The sequence below is a fragment of the Stenella coeruleoalba genome (assembly GCF_951394435.1).
Source record: "Stenella coeruleoalba genome assembly, chromosome: 3".
NCBI lineage: Eukaryota > Metazoa > Chordata > Mammalia > Artiodactyla > Delphinidae > Stenella > Stenella coeruleoalba.
Genome location: NC_137148.1, coordinates 9041224 through 9062375, shown reverse-complemented (window position 1 = coordinate 9062375; position 21152 = coordinate 9041224). Strand labels below are relative to the sequence as shown.

Sequence of the window (21152 nt, the reverse complement as noted above, 5' to 3'; positions counted from 1 at the left end):
ATGCTGGGCACTGGAAATAGCCTCAGCAGTTGTATTAGCCTGGGTTCTCCATAGAGACAGAGCAACAGGGGATGGATGATAGATGGATGGATAGATGGATGGATAGATGATAGATGGATAGATAGATGGATAGATGATAGATGGATAGATAGATGGATAGATGATAGATAGATGGATAGATGATAGATAGATGGATAGATGATAGATAAATCGATAGATGGATAGATAGATGATAGGTAGATAGATAGGTGATAGATGATAGATAGATGATTGATAGATGGATAGATGATAAGTAGATAGGTGATAGATGATAGATACATAGATAGATGATAGATGATAGGTAGATAGATATAGATGGATAGATGATAGATAGATGATAGATGATAGATATAGATATAAAGAACTAGGTAGATGATAGATAGATGGATAGATAGAATAGATATAAAGAAGCAGGTAGATAATAGATAGATGGATAGATAGATGATAGGTAGATAGGTGATAGATAGATAGATGATAGATGATAGGTAGATAGATATAGATGATAGATGATAGATATAGATAGATATAAAGAACTAGGTAGATGACAGATGGATAGATAGAATAGATATAAAGAAGCAGGTAGATAATAGATGGACAGATAGATAAAGGGATCTAAAGAATTGGTTCATGTGATCATGGAGGCTCACAAGTCCAAAATCTTCAGGGTGGGCCAGCGAGGAGAAGAGCCAATGCAGTTCAAGTCCAAAGGCATTCTGCTGGCAGCTTTCACTCTTCTCTGAGGAGGACAGTCTTGTGTTCTCTTCAGGCCTTCACGTGATTGGATGAGGCCCACCTACATTATGGAAGGTAAACTGCTTCACTCAGAGTTCACTGATTTAAATGTGAATCTCAACCAAAAACACCCTCACAGAAACATCCAGAATAGCGTTTGACCAAATATCTAGGCATCTTGGCCCAGCCAAGTTAACACATGAAATGAACCATGACAGGAGTTCCCTGTAGCTCATTTTTCTTGGGATCCTTGAGCATCTTGGATCTGTTTTTACTTTGACCATGTGGGAGCATCTGCACATGTTCACTACATTCTTTTTTTTAATTTTTTTTGTATCTTTTTAAATTTGTGGCTGTGTTGGGTCTCCGATGCTGCATGTGGGCTTTCTCTAGTTGTGGTGAGTGGGGGCTACTCTTCATTGCAGTGCACAGGCTTCTCATTGTGGTGGCTTCTCTTGTTGCGAAGCACGGGCTCTAGGTGCGCGGGCTTCAGTAGTCGTGGCGCACGGGCTCTAGAGTGCAGGCTCAGTAGTTGTGGCGCACGGGCTTAGTTGCTCTGCGGCATGTGGAATCTTCCCAGACCAGGGCTCAAACCCATGTCCCCAGCATTGGCAGGTGGATTCTTAACCACTGCACCACCGGGGAAGTCCACATCTTTACTACATTCTGTCTGAGCAACATTTAGCTTGCTCTTCCAAACAGACATTCTAAAATTCGATTAAAGGCATTCATGACAAGAGAAAATAGTTTTTCCCTCATCCTCCCTTTTAATCCTAAATATTATTATAAATCCAACTGCCATGCTTTAAGAAAAATCCCATTTGTCCACTAGAAAAGACCCAACACGATCTAATATAATGAACTCATATAATCTGGAGGATTTGGACTCTACCCAGGAGCCTTGAACGAGCTTTTTGATTACATTTCAGCTTTGTCATTCTGTGCTGCCGAGGGTCACCTAAAAAAGAGAGTGCAACATTTTATAGCACAAGGGCTCAGCTTCTGTGCAAATTAACCAGAAACCTCTTTGTGTCATTCTTTAAACAGAGATGCATTGAGAGCATGTGACGCGCTTGGAGTATTAGTAAGGATCTTCATTATCTCTAGGGCAGTGATTTCCACCGGAAGGGTGGGGTGCGTGGGCAATGTTAGCCCCAGAGAACACCGGGTGATGTCTGAAGACATCTTTGGTTGTCACAACTGGGGATTAGAGAGGAGGGGGATGCTAGCAGGTAGCATCTAGTGAGTGGAGGCCAGGGATGCTCATACAAATCCTACCATGTGCAGGACTGCCCCTGCAACAAAGAAGTATCCAGACCAAAACGTCAGCAGTACCGAGGTTGAGGAACTCTATTGGTCCTGTTCTTATAGTAATGCAATTAAACAATTAAAGGCAAATTCCCCTCATCCTTGAATCTTGAAAAAAGTTTTACATGTGTGTCAATGACAAGGGCACATTTCGTGGAAGCAGCTAAGGTAGCTCAAGCTTGTTTATGCTTTTCAGTCCCTGGAGCAGAAAACAACCAATTGCTATGATGCAGATTTGCTCCTGGATGCAATGGAAAATTCTAGATAAAGCAAGTCTTTTCCTCCAGGGAGAGCGTGCAACAGCTCTACAGCATAATGAGTGTTTTCTCAGACACTGATACAAAGAGGAGCAGAGATGAGTTTCCCTGGGTGGCTTCACTCACCCAGGACAGTCGGGACAGACTCTCAGCCTTTTGGCTCAGCTACTTTCATGTTCTCCAGAGAAGATCTATATAGACACTCCACTCCAAACAATTGCAGCCTATTTTCCAAAATGGACCGAGTGTGTCTCAAACTGATTAACCTCAGAGCTATCAGTAAGCACAGCGGAGCAGGAAGCAGAAGAGGAAAATGAGTCTCTGCAGAGCCAGCGGCTAAGCCTGACTCGGGGGAGGGGAACCTTGCGTGGGTGAAGCTTGCCTTCAGCCCGGGTCTGTGTCCTCATCCTGTATCCCTGTCTCCTAGCATAGCTCCCACTCCCACCCCTCCGCTTCCCCTCCTCAAATCCTTGTTTCTATCTCAGAAGGACTGAGGCTAGCTGTGAACTCTTGGGAATGTGGCCATTTCTTTCCCCTGGAACTTACCCATAACCCCACACTACCTAGATTGTAGACCTGGGAGGCTGACATCCCTCGGTACTGAAAATGTTCAATGACTTGGTTCTACTTTTAGCTGCACCATGTACCACTAGATTACATCACAAGGCATATAAAAAACAAATTTCATGGAACAAAAGTTTGCAGAAGTCACATGCTTTGTCACAAAATTCTCTACCTTGGGTGCCAAGGATGCTGACGCCTCTGTACGTCAGTTGGCTAGCAACTGTCAGGTTCAGTCACCTCCCAAAAGCATGACTTGTCAGGGTGCCATTACTAATGGGGGAAGCCGTGTGGGACTCCCCAAGTCATTTCGTGTAAATGAGCAGTACTTTCAGCTGGGGGAAGACTCATCTCAATCCCCGTCACCAAAGTTAACAAGCATCAGATGTATCATATCAGAACCAGAAAGGCTTTTAAAGTGTTTGTGGTTCCCGGACCTTCTCAGTCTATCTGAAAACTGGAAAGCAGAGTGCTGTGGGTGAACACCCATCCTCACCTAATGGGACCAGTGTGAGAAACCCACATCCTGACCAGTGCCACCTCTCAGCCAGATACACACTAGACCTAAGAAAGGAGATTTTAAGAGTAGAAAGGATCTCTGAACAAACACAACAATAACCAAAAAAAAACCCCAAACCATAGACAAAACCTAAGAAACAGTGTTTGGGGTAACCATAGTGAGGTTTCCATACAGCATAATAAGGGAACCCCCTCAAATTACATATAATGTCACGTCATGTATACTTAACAGCCCTTGGCCCACCTTGCCAGTTAAACTAAGTAATAAAGTCCCTCATATATTTATTGTTTGGGTTTCACAGCTAAAACTTTTTCTGACTTAATACTAATTTTTTTCCGCTTAATAGGGTAAGTCATTTAACTATCCTCATAAAGGCTCTTAACATATCAAAAGGATCTCCCAGAAAAAGTTTTCCTACGAAACAACAACAAAACCAAAGATTATTAATTTTTAGGCACAAAACTGCAACATCTAAGAATGAGAACTGGCGTTAGTTTGATAAACAAGTAGTTTTCAAGGACAATTAGATAACCTGAACATAAGAAGACATGATAAATGGGCATTTACTAATTAACACTTTGTTTAAACTATATAAACTTAACCAGAGTGACTATTTTCATGAATCACAAAAGCATCCAAGTAGACAGATTACCCACAGGAAGAGATTCTGAGCCTAAATCGCCGTCATCACCACCATCATCCTCATCACCTTCACCACCACCCCCACCACCATCATCATGACCACCACCATAATCATCACTATCACCATCACCATCATCCTTATCACCTTCACTACCCCCACCACCACCATCATCATGACCACCAACATCATCATCACCATTATCATCATAATTCTCATCACTTTCACCACCTCCACTATCATCACCACCACCACCACCATCATCCTCATCACCTTCACTACCCCCCCACCACCATCATCATGACCACCACCATCATCATCACTATCACCACCACCATCATCATCACCATTATCATCATAATTCTCATCACTTTCACCACCTCCACCATCATCACCACCACCATCACCAACACCACTATCACCATCATCATTACCACCAACATCATCATATCACCACCATCATCATCACCATCATCACCACCACTGCCATCCTTCTCACCTTATTGAGCATTTACTATGTACCAGGAGCTCATAGCAACTCTACTTAGTAGACATTGTTATTATTGCTATTATACAGATGAGGAAACTAAGGCCTAGTGTGGTAAAAATAATGTATGTAAGTAGTAGATGGCAACGCTAAGATCAATCTGACACCAACTCCTATGCTTTCCACCACCAACCTTTAAAGACCAGAACACTCCACTGTCATTTCCACACTTAATCCATCCCCCACCCATCTGATTTCCATTGCCACCCTCTGACCACCAGCCCATCTCTGGTGTCCTCTGTCTCCTTACAGAAGAGTTCAGATGTCCCTCTGCTTACACAGTTCCCATCAACCAGCAAATGTCACGCCAGGTGACAGTAGGGCCCTCAGAGTTGGAGGAACAGTTAGGTGCTCTGGTTGTCAAACCCTGATTGGCACCTCAGAGATGTCTAGGTGCTGCTCTCAGGATGGGTAACCCTAGGAGAAATTCGAAACCCATTCCTCTTGAAGGTCTTCATTGGGCCAGATTAGGAAACGGTAAGTATCTTGAAAGACTAGATTTCACTTTCACTGCATGGAAATCCAGCTCTAAGTTCTCCTCCTGAGGATGGACCTCTTAGCCAGGCTTCACTTATGCTCTGGGGAGAAATCCATTATATATCCTTGGGGCTACCCTTCTTCCTTCTCACCGTGGTTGGAAAGATCTTGACCCAGACAGTCTGGGACACTGTTCTGGGCACTGAGGACACCACAGCAACTAAGTCAAGCACAAGTCATAGAGTCCACTAGACCACGATTGCAGCGTGAGCTGAGATCACCTCTCCACCTGCTCGGAGACCATGTGTGGTCTGAGGCACCTCACCAGAACTGGGGCTCACACAGGGCCTGGGACTGAAGGGCTCTGGCCTGATTCTCCCTGGGGAGGATTCTAGCACTCAGAAGGCCTTTCAAACATGCATCTCGCCTCATCCCCACTGCAGGCCATATTATGCTGATCTACCTTCCATAGGGAGTCACTGGGGTTCTGGAGAGACATTCCTGATCACCTGCTGGGCATGGAGGCAGAGAAGAGATGGAGAACCCTTGAGGACTGTCAATCAAGGTCATGAGCACGGAGTCTGTGCTCAGAGTGGCCCCCAGCATCCCTCTGCCCGGGATGGGCACCAGGCAGGGTGTGTAGCATTCACACAGAGACCCATTCTTCTGTAAGGAAATGACTACCCTGCCAGGATCACAAAGAAAACATGTAGCAAAGCCAGGACCAGACCTTTGTCTGTCTGTCTCCAGAGACCCTTCCCCACACAGCTTTGAATATGCCTACTGTCATTTGGTTGAATGAAGCAAGCCGAGCGTCTTCTTCCCGTATGCTTTTCTGGGAGGAGAGACAGGCTGAGTCTGATACCGCAGAGTATTTTCCACATTGCTGCTTCTACCGAGCAGATTTAGCTCATTTCCGGCTGTCATTTAACGTTCTCCTAGTTAAACACCAGCGCCCTCATCAACAGGATCTAATCAGCAGTGTCCCAAGAGGCATCTGGTAGCAGGACAGCCACCATCACCCCCTGCAGCCAGTGGGAAGCAGCTGATGGCCAGTCAGTTCCGTGACTCCCGGGCAGATGAAGTGAGGGCCACACGGCTGCCCCAGGTGTGTTTCAAGCTTCCTCCAGCCCCTGCTCATATCCCAGGAACAGAGCTCGGGCCCCAGGAACGACCTCCTGAGACGCACAGAGAGCAGCTCAGAAGGCAGCGCAGCCCAAACGGGGAGACCCTCGATACCCTGGATGACAGTCCTCAAGGCTGTCCCGGGGCGGAAACGGAGAGTGAAGTGAGGCTCTTTTCTCTCTGGTCCTGCCTCCGTGGGGTGTAGGGGCTTTGGTGTGGAGGACACTAAGTACATTTGGTGCAGGAACCAGCTGTAACCATACTTTCAGTCTCAGGATGAAAAGGTTTGGCAGGTCATGGGTGTGGCCTCTGTAAAGTCAAGGAGATTTCAGAGCCGACAGGAAGCGACTGGGTGGGTGCAGAGATGGGGCGGGGGAAGGGGCAGTGTTCAGAGCGCCACTCACTTACCTGGGAGTCCCACCCATTACGCTAAATGAAGTAAGTCAGAGAAAAACCAATACTGTATAATCTCACTTGTAGGAGGAATCTAAGAAAACAAATGAAGAGCAAAAAACCCAGCTGACGTGTACAGAGAACAGACTGGCGGTTGCCAGAGGCAAGACGTGGAGCGGGGTGTGAAACAGGTGAAGGGGTCCAAAGCCACAAACTTCCCGTTATAAAATAATAAGCCATGGGATGTAACGGACAGCATGGGGACTCTAGTGAATAATCCTGTGCTGCGTATTTGAAAGTTGCTAAGGAGAGTAGATCTTAAAAATTCTCATCACAAGGAAAAACATTATAACTATGTGTAGTGATGGATGTGAACTAGACATTGTGGTCATTGTTCTGCGATACCTACAAACAGCAAATCATTCGGTTGTACACCTGAAACCAATATAATGTTTTACGTGCATTATATCTCAATTATTAAAAAAGAAAAAAAAAAAAGAGCTGTCTGGGCACATTAGGTCTTCAGCGCCTCTTCCACACCAGATGGAAACATCCACCACCTGTGGGACTGGTGCCCAGGCAGATGTCAGCAAGCTTTCTCTGTAAAGGTTCAGACAGTCAGTACTTTAGGCTTTGCGAGCATACGGCCTCTGTTACAGCTACTCCACTGTGCCCTGGAGAGTGAAAACCACCATAGACAATATGTCATTGAGTGAGCAGGGCTGTGTTTCAATGCAATCGCATTGACAGAAACAGGCAGTGGCTGGATTTGAAATGTGGGCTGTGGGCCCCAGGCCTAGAGGTGGTGGTCAAGGGCACAGCTGAAGGTCGGCAGCCTCTAGCTGGCATTTAAAGCCATGAGCTGTAGAATGGCCCAGGCAGGGGGGCAGAGAAGGGTCCCCAGGATGGAACCGGCTTCTAGCCTTCAGGGGTAGGGTGGGGCCTAGGGTGGGGGGAAGGGATGGAAATGACATGACCCCCGTGGTCAGCAAGGTGGGAGCGAGCGTGAGTGTTGGGTGGGAGCCTGGCAGGTGTGCAGAGTTAGGGAGGGTGCACTCCCAGACTCACAGCGTCTCTGGCTCAGTAGCTTGGCATGGTGTTGTAGGTGGAATTGTGTCCCCCAAAAGGATTTACTCTAAGCCCCTGTGAATGTGACCTTATTTGGAAACAGGGTCTTTGCATATGTAATTAAGTTAAAACAAGGCCATGCTCGGTTAGGGTGGGCGGGTGCTAATCCAGTGACGGGTGGGTGCTAATCCAATGACTGGTGGCCTTATAAAAAGTGGGAAGTATGTTGGGCTTCCCTGGTGGCGCAGTGGTTGAGAGTCCGCCTGCCAATGCAGGGGACACAGGTTCGTGCCTCGGTCTGGGAAGATTCCACATGCTGTGGAGGAGCTGGGCCCGTGAGCCATGGCCGCTGAGCCTGCGCGTCCGGAGCCTGTGCTCCGCAACGGGAGAGGCCACAGCAGTGAGAGGCCCGCATACCGAAAAAAAAAAAAAAGTGGGAAGTGTGGACACAGACACACAGAAGGAAGCCGGCCATGTGGTGACAGAGGCAGATGGAGGCTGCCACAGGCCAACGAACGCCGAGGATTGCTGGCGACCACCAGGAGCTGGGAGAGGTGAGGAAGCACCCTCCCCTGGAGGTGTCAGTTGCTTGAAGCCGTCCAGGTAATTTGTTACAGCAATCACACGAAACTAATACAGGTTCGGCCTGAGAAGGTGTATTTCTGAAAATTTTCCAAGTGGTGCTGATGCTGCCTGTCCCGGGAACCCCGGCCCTTCAAGCACCATTGCTTTATGCAACCGCAGAGGGCCATCTGCCAGCTCAGGGAGAGCACGAGGGTTGCCCAAATCTCTCTAGAGTCACCTGGAGTCACCTAGAGTCCAGGACTAGGAAGGTGTAGAGTTAGAGAACCACAGGCTGGGGCTCAGGACGGGCCCAGCGCCTGCACAGCAGTGGGAGGGAAGGCAGGCACGGGTGGCTTTTTCGACCCCCAACCTATGACCTTTCACCCTACAGAGGGCATCAGGCACTTCAACCAAGGGAGGCCCATTCCAATGGAGTTTGGTCAGGAAGGACATCGAGTCTGCACCTTTCAATGATCACTCAGGTTAGAAGGTAAAAGCTGGTCCCCCAACCCCCAGGGGCAGGGCGTGAAGGGGCCATGGGATGGCTAAGGGACTCCTCTGCTGGGGAGCGGGGACATTCTGTAACCTTTCTCACTGTAGGGTGACAGCTTCCCCATCACAACCCATGTGCCCGAACCCTCTTGTCTCTGATGGCCCAGAGAGGGGTCTTCCTGGTCCAGCTTCTCCACTCAGCTCTTGGCCCTGATAAAGCTTCTAAGAGCTCATGAAAAATTGGTGTCATATCCTTGCAGCTACCTGACTTCTTGATTTTGTGTCACGCTTTTGAAATAGCAAGGTGGATCTGAGTGTCATTTATATACTTATCCAGGAAAATGTATTAACATCTTGTTAGGTTTGGGGGTTGAGTGAGAGCAGTAATGAGCTTGGGCGGGGTGACCAGGCAGATGATGTCGAGCGGGCAGGGTGGCTGCCCCATGCTTGTGATTGGCTGCCCCTGCTGCAGGGACAGTGGCCCCCTGGCACTGGGAGCTGCGGCTGAGCTAACAATTTACCTGAGCAATCTGCACATCAAAGTTGGTTTTGTCGGCAGACTGCGGGTTTTCGGACCACCTTTCACGTCCCTGGCTGGAAACCAGCTAGGTTATCATCAAGGGAGACAGCCGGAGTGACCTGTCGGGAGCCAGTGACCACGTGAAGGGCTGCTTGCAGAAGCCCTCGAGGTCCTCAAGGGGCAACGCTCTTGACTGCACGACTGCACAGCACAGACGCACTGCTCTTGGGGCTGGGCGCCGGACGGGAAGAGCATCCGTCCATCTGTGCTCCTCAGAGCCTCAGGGTGCTCGACGCAGGTCCAGTCGGTCCTCACTTTTCATGTCAGTTCTCAGATTTTCTTTCTTTTTTTGGCCATACCCCTTGGACTACAGGATCATAGCTCCCCGACCACGGATCGAACCTGGGCCCCCTGCTGTGGAAGCGCGGAGTCCTAACCACTGGACTGAAAGGGACGTCCCTAGTTCTCAGATTTTCTAATAAGGACAGTTCCTGGTATATTACCTTCACATTATTTGTCTTTCACAACAATAAATACAAATAATCTCCAATAACAATCTTGGCCTAGAACAAAACCTTATTTAAAATTTGACATCCTATGTAGGTCCTTAATGATTATGATTCTGGATGAGTAGAATTTAATGACTAAAATTATGGTTTTTAACGTGTCAGACTGCAGATTTTTCAAATGCTGAATAGAACTTCCCAAATAAATAGCTGTTTGTCTTCAGTCCCACCAAAAATTACTGAAAAGATGAATTGTGTATGAATGTCTTTTTAAAAAGTAGCTACAAATCATTAGATAAAACTATAGAAGAAAAATGTTGATTTGGTGTAGGAAAGGCCTTCTTAAATAAGAAATGCAAATATAAACTAAAAAGTTTGGCAAGTTTGACTAAATCAAAATTTAAGACTTACACACGATACCTTAAAGATAAGTGATAAAATGGGAGAAAAAAATGCCAGATGTGTCAAAGAACTGACTCAACATTTATAGCAAACTCCTATAAATCAGCAAAAATGACACCAAAGGGTAATTTTTTTCTAAATGAGAAACAGATATAACAAATTTTTAAAACAAGAAATAAAAAGACACACGAAAAGATGCCCTACTTCACCAGTAACTCAGGCAATTAAAGCGAGATACAATTTCTTAACCATCAGACTGGCAAGCAGCAAGTGCGCTGCAGGGGGAAAGGGGCCTCTTTTGTCCATTGTCGACAGGTGAATATTCAGCAGGCTTTGAAAAGGGCAACACAGCAGTGACTACTGAAATAAAATTCGTCTTGCCTTCTACCGGCAAGTCCCACTTCTACACGCTTGTCTTAGAGAAACATTCACTCGTGTATACAAATAGGTAAGTCAGATGAAGGCTCTTCATTACTTACAAGTGGTAGGAACTGAAAAGACTGTAACAGTCCATCATGAGGTCATGGTTAAATGTACCACAGTGCAGCTCTCCAGAGGAACACTACACGGCAATCCACAAGAACACTGGGTGAAGCTGTGTACACCACACTGCACATCACACGAAGGGGAGAAAACATTAAAAATATATTTCTATGTCAAACAGAGAAAAGACAAATATCATGATATCACTTATATGCGGAACCTAAAAAAAATGATACAAATGAACTTATTTACAGAACAGAAATGGACCCACAGACATGGAAGACAAACTTATGGTTACTAAAGGGGAAGGGGCAGAGGGAGAAATTAGGAGCTTGGGATTAACGGATACACACTACTACATATAAAACAGATGAACAACAAGGACCTACTGTTTAGCACAGGGAACTGTCCTCAGTTATCTTGTAATAACCCATAATGGAAAAGAATCTGAAAAAGTATATATATATATATATATATATATATATATATATATATATATATATACTTTACTGAAAAAGTATATCTATATCTGAATCACTTTGCTGTACACCTGAAACTAATACAACATTGTAAACCAACTAATAAAAAATAAACTAAATGAACAAAAAAATTATATTATAAATGTATATATTATATAGTATATAACTATATTATATAACATATTATATAATATATATAATAATAATAAATAAATAACAAAACTAAACTTGTTTCTATATACACAGGTAAATAAATCCACAGAAACACAGCTGAAGGATGCCTCCCTACCAGTGGGTACTTCTGAGAAGAGGCAGAATGTAAAGAGATTATTTTAACACGTGCAGAAGTATTCACAGATAGCTCATGAATTTAAAAGTCTTACTTTTGAAATGTGAAAAATAAAAGTGTGTCAGATGAAGGAAGTGCACATCTATTTCGATCAAAATAAGTAACATTAAGAACACTGGTATCATTGTATCATTTTCTAATTTACACACACTTAGGTTTATCCAAGTATCACACCGTTGTACCATAAGACTTTATTTCACAAGTGATTTTAAATTCCGTAGCCAAAACTTCCCCACATTTTTACATGACCCATATCCTTTTTGCTATGTTTTAAACTTTAGATACAGAGTTTGTTAAAAGAGAAGCTAAAAGGGAAAGACACATTCCTTCTGCTGAATAATATATCCTATTCAACTTAAAGATGATTATTAACCTTTTGGGTATCAAGAATTGAAACTGCTGGGGTCACATTTATTTGTAGATCCCCAAATAGCCCTGAGGTCTAAATAGAAAAATATCTTTTATAAACTGTAACAAAACTCTCACCTCAAAATAAAACACTATGAAATTTACACAACTATATCCTTATTCAACATTTTTACAATATCCGGAAATCTACGGGATTTTTAGAAATGACAATGAAAATAGTTTTACATTCAGAAAACAAAGCTTATACCAACATGACATAACCTGAAACCAGGCACCTGTGCAGAGTCCATACAGTTCTTAAGTCACCCTTGTTAAAAACACATTCTCAGACACCCAATACATGTGAGTCAGAACAAGGATTTGAATGAAGAGAATTCCAATGAGATTAGCTTTGCCTGTTTGTTTGAATGGGGTCTATTATTCAAATTCCTTAGGATGGCCGAGAGGCTCACAGGGCTGCTGGTAACACGGCCAGGTTTATAGCATCCTTTTCTGGTTTTCATCCTGTTTGACAGAGCTGTGAGGTTCCAAACCAGCTTCTAGAACTTCTGCTCAAAAACTGGTGTTAAAGTGCTTCAATGCGACCTCCCAAAATTTCATAAAGCATCAAACCGACACAGGCCACTGCCGTGCCTGCAACCGCTGGTTTCATTTTATTTCTCGTCTTCATTTTCTTCAAAACCAATATAAAGGTGTCCCATTATGATGAAATGATTCTCTCAAAAACCAAACTGTGTTAGTGTTGATTAATTAGAGTACTGATACTTGCGCAGACTTGGGAACATCTCAGTGCCTCCGCAGGGTAAGATGCTGGTTCTGTGGCTAGCCTGGTGCCATGGGGTGAATGCCTGGTGGAGCTCCCCAAGCACCCCCTCTGGATTCTGCCCCTCCACGCCAAGGACGCAGCCAAAAGCAGAGCGATGGCCCAGGCCCGGCTACACAACCTCGCCCAGGAGCTCGTACATGAGCCGCCCAGGCCAACACCACCTTTCGACAAGAAGACCTGCGTTATGACACACTGGCTGCGTTCTGTGCCACAGGGGACACACTGGAGGGCTCCCAGTGGGGGTCTTGGGCTGTCCCATCCTCCACTACATGCCATCAAATCAGGTCACACCAGACATTACCTGGGAGCCACAACGGCAGTCCCCTCTGTGAGCACAAAACCCGGACTCCTTCCTGTGTGTGTGTGTGTGTGTGTGTGCACACTCACATCACATCACACACCTCCACTTGCAGCTGAGGCCATCAGAGCACTGCAGGGCTGTGCCTTTCACATGAGCCTTATTTCAGGCTGGGTCAGGGTAAGGAGAGTTTTGCACGCAGCCCTGGCATTCAACTGAGTCCCTCAGAAATGAGCTAAATCAAACCAGGCAGTGGTGGTTTTTTGTTTTTTTCCATTTCTTTAAAATAAAACGAAAAACCTCCAGAGGAATTGTTTTAGCCTCTTATTTTAAATGTTAACGAAGAAACACGTGAATTCAAGGGCACAGCCGTGAGTAGCTGATTCAAGAGTTACACGGACGTTTGAAACAAAGTCTAAATGCATGGAGAGGAGAGCAACCAGCGTCTTCAGGAAGAGCTGTTTTGTTGTAAGTTCTTCATGGCAACAGCCCTCCCTCCCGCTGCCATGATTACGTACCCAATGCCAGCTGTTTTCGCAAAGGGGACTTTGTTTTATAAAGGATCCGTCGTGATGGGTCTTCTGCCATTCCTTCCCTAGAAGACCACTGTCCTGCAGGCCCAGCTGAAAGGGGCCCAGCGTGAGCCTGCCGCCGAGGAAACCGAGGACCAGATGCAGACCAGGGCCCTGAGGGATCCTGTGAGCCGGCACCCACAGCCAAATGCAGAATCCAAACAGTCACCCACGTGGGACGAAAAGCCTCGCAAGGGAACACTTGGGTGGCGCGTTAGGATTTCCCCAAATACTGTGAAAAAGAAAAAGTGTGTCAGCACTTCATCCTATAAAAGATAGATTGCGATTAGCAGCTTACAATAGTTCCTGATAAACCTTAGCACTGCAGGGAACACCTGCATTGTATCAGGATGGGAACTGAGCGAGCACAGGTCTCCAAGTGAACCCGGGGGTAAGCGCTGCACCTGACATCCGTCAGAGCTAGAACTCCTTTAGCGGAGCTCAAGTGAATGATGAAAAGACAGTCTTCCATCTTAATGCAGCGTGGATAAGGGGGGAATCCTGTGATCCTGCCAGAGGCCGCAAGAGTCAAATCGTCCCTACTTCTTAGTCTTAGCTCATTTATTGGCCCCTCGGGGGGGTTTACTTCATAATAACTCGGTACCCATGATTCTTCCCTGGAGACAGCAGGCTTTGCATCCACTTCAGGATTGGGGTGTGGCCCCCCTCACGGGATTGTTTCACAGCCTCATCTCCACTCAGCGGACTTCCAGAGACCCGGTCGTCCACAGCACGGAAGGAAGCAGACAGAGGCAGCCTGGACCGGCCACGCTGCATCCACAAATCCCACTTTCCAACTGACATCACATCCTCCACTGCAGAATGAGTGAGTAGCAGGGGTGCCTGAAGTTGAGATGACGAACTACTGCAATTTCCAATCCTATTTCTGAGGCATCTAGTGCCGCCAGGAGCTCGTGGGGAGGTGCTGCAGAAAAAGTCACGAAGGTCCGCAATGTCATGTGTTGCATTTCTCAAAGGTAGCCAAAGACATGCACATGCAAGGTCTCTGAATGACGCGGTCATTCCAGCTTTTCCCTCCCCACTCCCAGCGGTGAGCTTGGCGCTCCACTGACTGTAGAACACGATTCACATAAGCAGATAGAAAACACTGTCACTGTCACACCACACACCCCTGGATCAGATGGGGAGGAAACAATTGTAGAGGTAAAAGCGATGAACGGTCCATCTGTGTTGTCACAGCCATCTCTACGTACATAAAGGCTGCATTTTTTTTTTTTTAATACAAGGGTTCACATCCACAAGAGGCAACTGAGAGGCACTGAAGTGACTTCACATCCACTCCAAAGCCGTTTCAGCTGCCAGAGTCCCGAGTTTCTAATAATCAAGAAATCTCAACACGAGGGGTGATTCCCAGGCATCTCCCCAGAAAACAGCAAAACTGACATTGTCTTAGAAATACTTCTTCCATCTAGTTTAATCATAACTCACTCAGATATTAAAAAGTATTAAAATATACTTCAACTCTTCCCCTAACTGTATTTATATATAAATCCCTGAGAGGGTACCTGTCAAGTTGAAATTCACTATTTACAGTTAACAGACATCAGGAGTGCAAGCAGACACGGGATCTACAGCAGGGCGGTGCTGTCACCCGCCAGGAGGGCAAACCAAGTCTCCCTCCCTAAAGAAAAAAAGGGGGAAAGTGCGCGGTGGAGGTGGGGGAATTGTGCCAACATTCTGCACAGAAGCAGCGGCGCAATCTGCCGTTCATTCACTCCTGGGTGTTGGGAGGGCACGACATGATAATTCCACAGGGCACTGTTGATCTCTCAGCATTGCCTTGCTTTTCCGCCCTTTTTAGATCTCAGAGTAGTGGTGCCAGGGATGATCAAGGCATTTAGCTAAATCTAGAGCAGAAAACAGGCAAAACAAAGAAAAAGCAAATAAGGAAAAAAGGAGGCAAAGGGGTCAGCAGGGAATGTATGTGGTGACGGAGCTGGGGGGGACACTGCTCATCAGTGCCGCATCCCTGACCGACACTGGAGGGGAGGGAGGAGGGCTGACTCCTTGGTGAGAAAAATGCAGCTAACCATTCAAAGCAACGAAAATACATAAACACGAAAATGATCTCAAAGGATATGGATTGGACTGTCAGGGAAACGGGTGTTTCTCTCCACGTCGGGGACCAGCTTTCATCTCATCCAAGGGGACTTGGCCAACCTCAACTCTTAGACACGAAAGTGATCCAACAGCCAACTACATCAGTGATGCTCAAAGTGGGTCCAGGCCTCTGTGCCTTTCTTCTTGTGCCCTTCTGGGATGAGGCAGGAACCCACTAAAATCTGACTTTAAGAGCTGTATTATCGTCACGCCTGTCTCCCACCAGTCTGGGTGCAGCCTGATGGTCTGTTTATTGAGATTTGGGGGAAGGTGAGTGTGAGATGCTCAACTCTGAAGGATGGGGCAGAAGGGGGAGAGTGGCGCTACCCCACCCACATAATGAGACAGACACGTGCTCATTACCGCATAGCCAGGGAGCACGACTTCCCCTGCGAATCTAGAGTTATAATAAAGAGCTTCCAAACTGGTCTGTAATATTTTAAATCTATGGCTTCTGAGCAGAATAATATTTAAATAAAGTGCTGTTGGTAGTGCATATGTGAGAGAGACTCTGCAACCCAGATGGCCAGAGATTCATTAGAATTTCTCAGTGCTTTGGAGATAACTCCCTCGGAGAGCTCAGGGCCCGGGGCAAATCACATACATGCTCTGCCGAAGGCCCAACATCTTGGAAATTCTACAAAGTCGGCATAAGGGTAAAGTGAAGATCAGGGGCAGTCATCAAAGGAAAAATGAAAGTAATTCCACACCAGGGATTCCTTGGAATTGAGTCAGGAGGAGGAAGCAACCCAGCTCACTCCAGGCAAATTTGCCTAAAACATGTTTGCTTAAGTATTCGATTGTAATCCCTGTTTCTCTAAAAAATTTACGCCTGCCCCCATTTCAGCAGTCTGCAGAACACTGGGTTCCTTAGGCTTTTTGCATCTTTTTTACATTTTAAGGATATCTGAATTCAATTTATCTAAGAGCACATACCGTACTTTTGTATTTCTAGTAATAATTTATTAGATTTGCCCCTATTTTCTTAAATACTTTTTTCTTATGTCAATATCTATTTTTCAATATGTTCAAGACTTTGTATACAGTTTATCTAAAAATCCCTTGCTTAAAATGAGTTTAGTCCTAGCAATAAATACGTGCTTCTCTACGCAGTCTCATACTTTGACAACTGGGTTTTCATCATTATTTAGCACTGGATGGACAAGAGAGCTTAAAAAGTAAGATACAAGGAAATCTGATTCCTCTATCTTACTTGATCATTTTGCTGTAAATGTCTCCATCAAATGGAAAGAAATATTCTGCCTCACTTAATCCAATTAAGAACGTGCAGTGCTCATGGGCACCCACATGAGATGGAAAGGCAAAGACCCAAACAAACAGCAAAAGGGGGGAGAATGCCACAAATTTTGTGTGAAATCATAGAGATATCACAAGTAGTCATTGCTAGAAACGGTACTTTAAACAAAGGGTCTTCAGACAAATGCATTAAAACCATCCTAAGTACAAAGAGCCCCGTCTTTGCATGGGGCTGGTAAAGTGCTGCACATTTGACTGTGATTAAAAATACAGAATTATACAGAAAACGCCCTTCTGACAAACTGGTCTTAAAAATTTCTTAACTGAGGTTCTAAAGATAAACTTTTAGGTAAAACGCCCACTAAGTGTACTGACTGCTAGGGGAACTGGTTTTAGGCAAATCGATTCGTGCTATGCCCAATTCACTCTTGGGTGCAGCCTGAACAAACACAAACGCTTTCTCGGGCCGAAGGAGCCTGCGGGCACGGGGACGTGTGGTGCGTAAAAGGCAAGGGCCGGGCGGAGGTTCTGCGTCCTTCTCCCCGCCGCCCCCCGCCCCCAGACACCCGCACCCACCCACCCCGTCACGTCCTTTTCCTCCAGGACGGTGCCCGCTTCTCCTTGTGCGCCGTGGCCAGCCGCTGCTTCTCTGCCTCTTCCGCCTTCCTCCTTTCCTCCTTGGCCTCCTTGTACCGCCACTTGGGGAGCTGCAGGTGGGTGCTGTCCTTGGTGCTGCCCTTCCCGGCCCGCTCGGGCTGGAAGGTGGGCGCGGGCGCCTTGCTGATGCGCACCTTGGGGATGACCACGCCCGGCCGCACGCTGCTCCGCCGCAGCAGCTGCAGGGACAGGAGGCTGGCCTTCCGCGGGGCAGCTGGCAGCTGGGAAGAAGGCGTGGAGCTGGCTCTGGGGGCCCCCTCTCTGGAGACCCCCGCGGTCTGGGAGGTCCGGAATCGCTGCTCGGCGCCCTCCGCTTTGTCCCTCTCTTGGGCTTGCGGGTCCGGTCGCCCCCGTGCCGCCAGGATTTCCTGCACCGCCAGCCGCCTTTTCCCCACACAGGGGGGGTTCTCGGGGCACATGGTCTGGCAGACGACGGCCACGGCGGGGCTGTAGAGGCTCGTGGTCATCCTGACCATGTGGTCCAGGACGCCCCCATCCTCCAGGCCTTGGCGCAAGCGGGAGGTAAGCATGGACCGCACAAACGCGGTGAGCCTCTGCAAGCAGTTCTTGGAGCCCGCAGGCTTCGGACCCGCCTCGGGGGCCAGCGGCAGCTCTGGCTTGTACTTTTCCCCAAACTGCTCTGGGCAGGGTCGCTCCAGCAGCCTCTGGATGACGTGGACCGCTTCAAACCGTCCCGTGTAAGTAGCCCACTCCTGGGACGACATTCCGCGGTGAGGATCCCTGGCGTGGACATCTGCCCCTGAAAACCGCAAAGTAGAAACAGGAATGGGTGGATGCAATAAGACCTCCCTTCCACAGGCAGAAAACGAAAAGACAGTGAAATGGATCAAAGGCGAAACTTCCAAAACCTTCTAACAGACCCTACCCTGGAGCTGGGCCACCTGGATGAACCCACACCTGACCGTCAGCTCTTGCGTTTACTATTGTAACACAACCGACCTTTTGTTTTTGCGGTACGCGGGCCTCTCACTGTTGTGGCCTCTCCCGTTGCGGAGCACAGGCTCCGGACGCGCAGGCTCAGCGGCCATGGCTCACGGGCCCAGCCGCTCCGCGGCATGTGGGATCTTCCCGGACCAGGGCACGAACCCGCGTCCCCTGCATCGGCAGGTGGACTCCCAACCACTGCGCCACCAGGGAAGCCCCACAACCGACCTTTAAGTGTTCCACTTAATGGTTTATCTTTCCTAAATAAAACCGCCTAAACTCAGCACCTAAATCGTGGAATTTTTTTATAGAAATAAGATTTCACGGCTTCCCAGCAATGGAGACACAATCAGACCACAAAGGTGCTTTGTAACACTTGGCAGATGATACTAGAATGTTCTAAAAATACTAACAGTAACTCACGGGCAAAGCATTCAGTGTCCTATTTATTTATCATCTCCCTTTTTCCTCCAAGATCTCTTGTGGGGACGATTATGGTTCTTATCTTACAGGAAACGTGTGGTCCTTCACTTTTCGTGCTGGTGGTTAGTTGGTCGTGGGTCGTGGGCTTCTCCAGGACAGAGGCAGTTTAAGCAAAAACTTAGTCATTTTTGCTTCTTTAACACATATAGTTCTGGCTGGTAGGAGGCATGCATTTAATAAACGTTTGTTACAGAATGGATGGTGGTCCCAGTGGCTGAGGGCACTGCTGGAGACCTCGAAGCTGGTAAGAGAGAAGTGCTCGGACCTGGGTCCTGACCCTCAGCTGCCTGCACTTCCCACCACCCTGCTGGGGGGCTCTTCCTCTGTGACACTTTTCTGTGTCAACAGGGCCAGGGTCTAGTACTCAGGGACTTAATCCAACACTAATCTAGGTGCGCTGTGAAGCTGTTTTGTAGGCGCGGTTAGCATCCACAACTGGTTGACTTTTAAGTCCAGATTACCACCCAAAATGTGGGTGAGCCTCGTCCAAGGTCTTAGGAGCAAAAGTTGAAGTTTCCTGGAAAAGAAAGAATTCAGCCTGAAGACTGCAACATCCACTCCTGCCCAGGTCTCCAGCCCACTGGCCTGTCCTACAGATTCCAGGCTTACCAACCCCCCAAATCACGTGAGCCAATTCCCTAAAATAAGTCTCTTAATATATACCTGCCATCGGTTCTGTCTTTCTGCAGGACAGAGGCTGCATCTCCTACATCCTCACGGTCTCCCTTACACTGGTCACTTCCTTAATCTCCTCCATACCAGCCACTGCCCCCTCTTAATATTGCAGAGTTAAACTTCAGCTCAACTTGATGAAATGTTCGTAAGTTTCGGCTTGGTAGTAAAATAGAAATTAACCAGGGATTGCTGTTCAATTAATCTTGGTCCAACCTCAGCTGAATATACAGTTAAAAATCATTCAGGATTTCAAGTCCCATTAGTCATATTTCCACTGGCAAAGCAATGTGGGAAGTAGGGCAATTATCTAGTCTACCCAGGGACCAGGCCCAGCAGAAGTTTCTGCATTCACATCCCGCACAGACCGGGGTGTCCGACACGCGATGGCTGGTGAATACGAACGAGAGCAGCAGGGGGTCTCAGCGACTTCCCCACCCCATAGCCCTCAGTGGCCCCATGGCTGAGGCAGACGCAGCTCACCTGAGCTCGCCCGGTAATGCTCTTAATTCTGTGACACGTTAAAGAACATATCAGAAGAGTGGTAATTATTGGGAACTGGAAATCACGGTGGAACTCATTAGCTACAGTACAATTTATAAACGGACTCAAACGAAAAGGGGGCAGTAAAAATGTCATTGCAAAAAATAGATGACACATTAAACCTTAATTCGTTGCACGTCACTTAAAAAAGGAGCAAACTGAAAAATTACAATCTTAATGAACGCTGCTTGAAAGAGACATTTTTCAAATGCTAATGGAAAACTAAAGGAACAGCTGTCAAAGGTTGAGTGCACCTCTTCATTTTCAAAATCACCTTGGAAAATACAAACACTGTAAAGAATGGAGGCCATTCTGACTGTAATGCAGCTCGAGAATCTGAGTCATGCTATAAACGAGGGATTCACTTCCTTAAGAAAGTACTATTAAGGGTAACACTAAAGGCCTGGGCATAGTCATTAAATCATGAAAGGCAAGTACTGACAATTAGCACGTTATATCTTTTTAGAAAATACGGAGCACCTCTGAAAGGCCAAAGTACCCATCGCCTGCCCCAGAGATGCCGGCATCCTCATGCCCCCACCCCATGTTGTTTCGCCCAGGGCTCCAGCCGTGCAAAGGCTGGGCTCCTGCCAATGAGTCCATTTGCTGCCACGTTAAGTGCTGTGAGCTGTCTGTACAGAATCCTCTATGTTATTCAAGGCAGCAACTACTCAGTTCTAGGCAATGCCTCATGACTGGTCTATCCCTGAGGTTCAAAACTTGGCCATACTGACATTTGGGGCCAGATGACTGTTTGTTTGGGGGACTGTAGGGCTTTTAACAGCATCCCTGTTCTCTGTGCACTAGATGCCAGTAGCATTCCACCAGTTGTGACAATCGAAAGTGTCCCCTGGGGGATCACACACATCCCCACCCCACTGAGGATTATGGTTCTGACCTCGATGACCTGCCTTGTTGTTCCCCATTCTCCCAGTCTCCCTTACAGC

The 21152-nt window shown here is 46.9% G+C and overlaps 1 protein-coding gene across 2 annotated transcripts in view; it reads right to left on the bottom strand.

Moving 5' to 3' along the window:
- Positions 1 to 11429: 11429 nt before the first annotated feature.
- Positions 11430 to 21152, bottom strand: part of ANKRD33B (ankyrin repeat domain 33B) — a 92973-nt gene continuing 83250 nt past the window's right edge. For both annotated transcript variants that reach the window (XM_079916989.1, XM_079916990.1), the window contains 2 exons: positions 17486 to 18322; positions 11430 to 13759 (listed from right to left, as the gene is read on the bottom strand). In XM_079916989.1, coding sequence (XP_079773115.1) covers positions 17490 to 18322 — 833 coding nt within the window. In that variant the 3' untranslated portion in view covers positions 11430 to 13759; positions 17486 to 17489. The remainder of the gene's footprint in view (positions 13760 to 17485; positions 18323 to 21152) is intronic.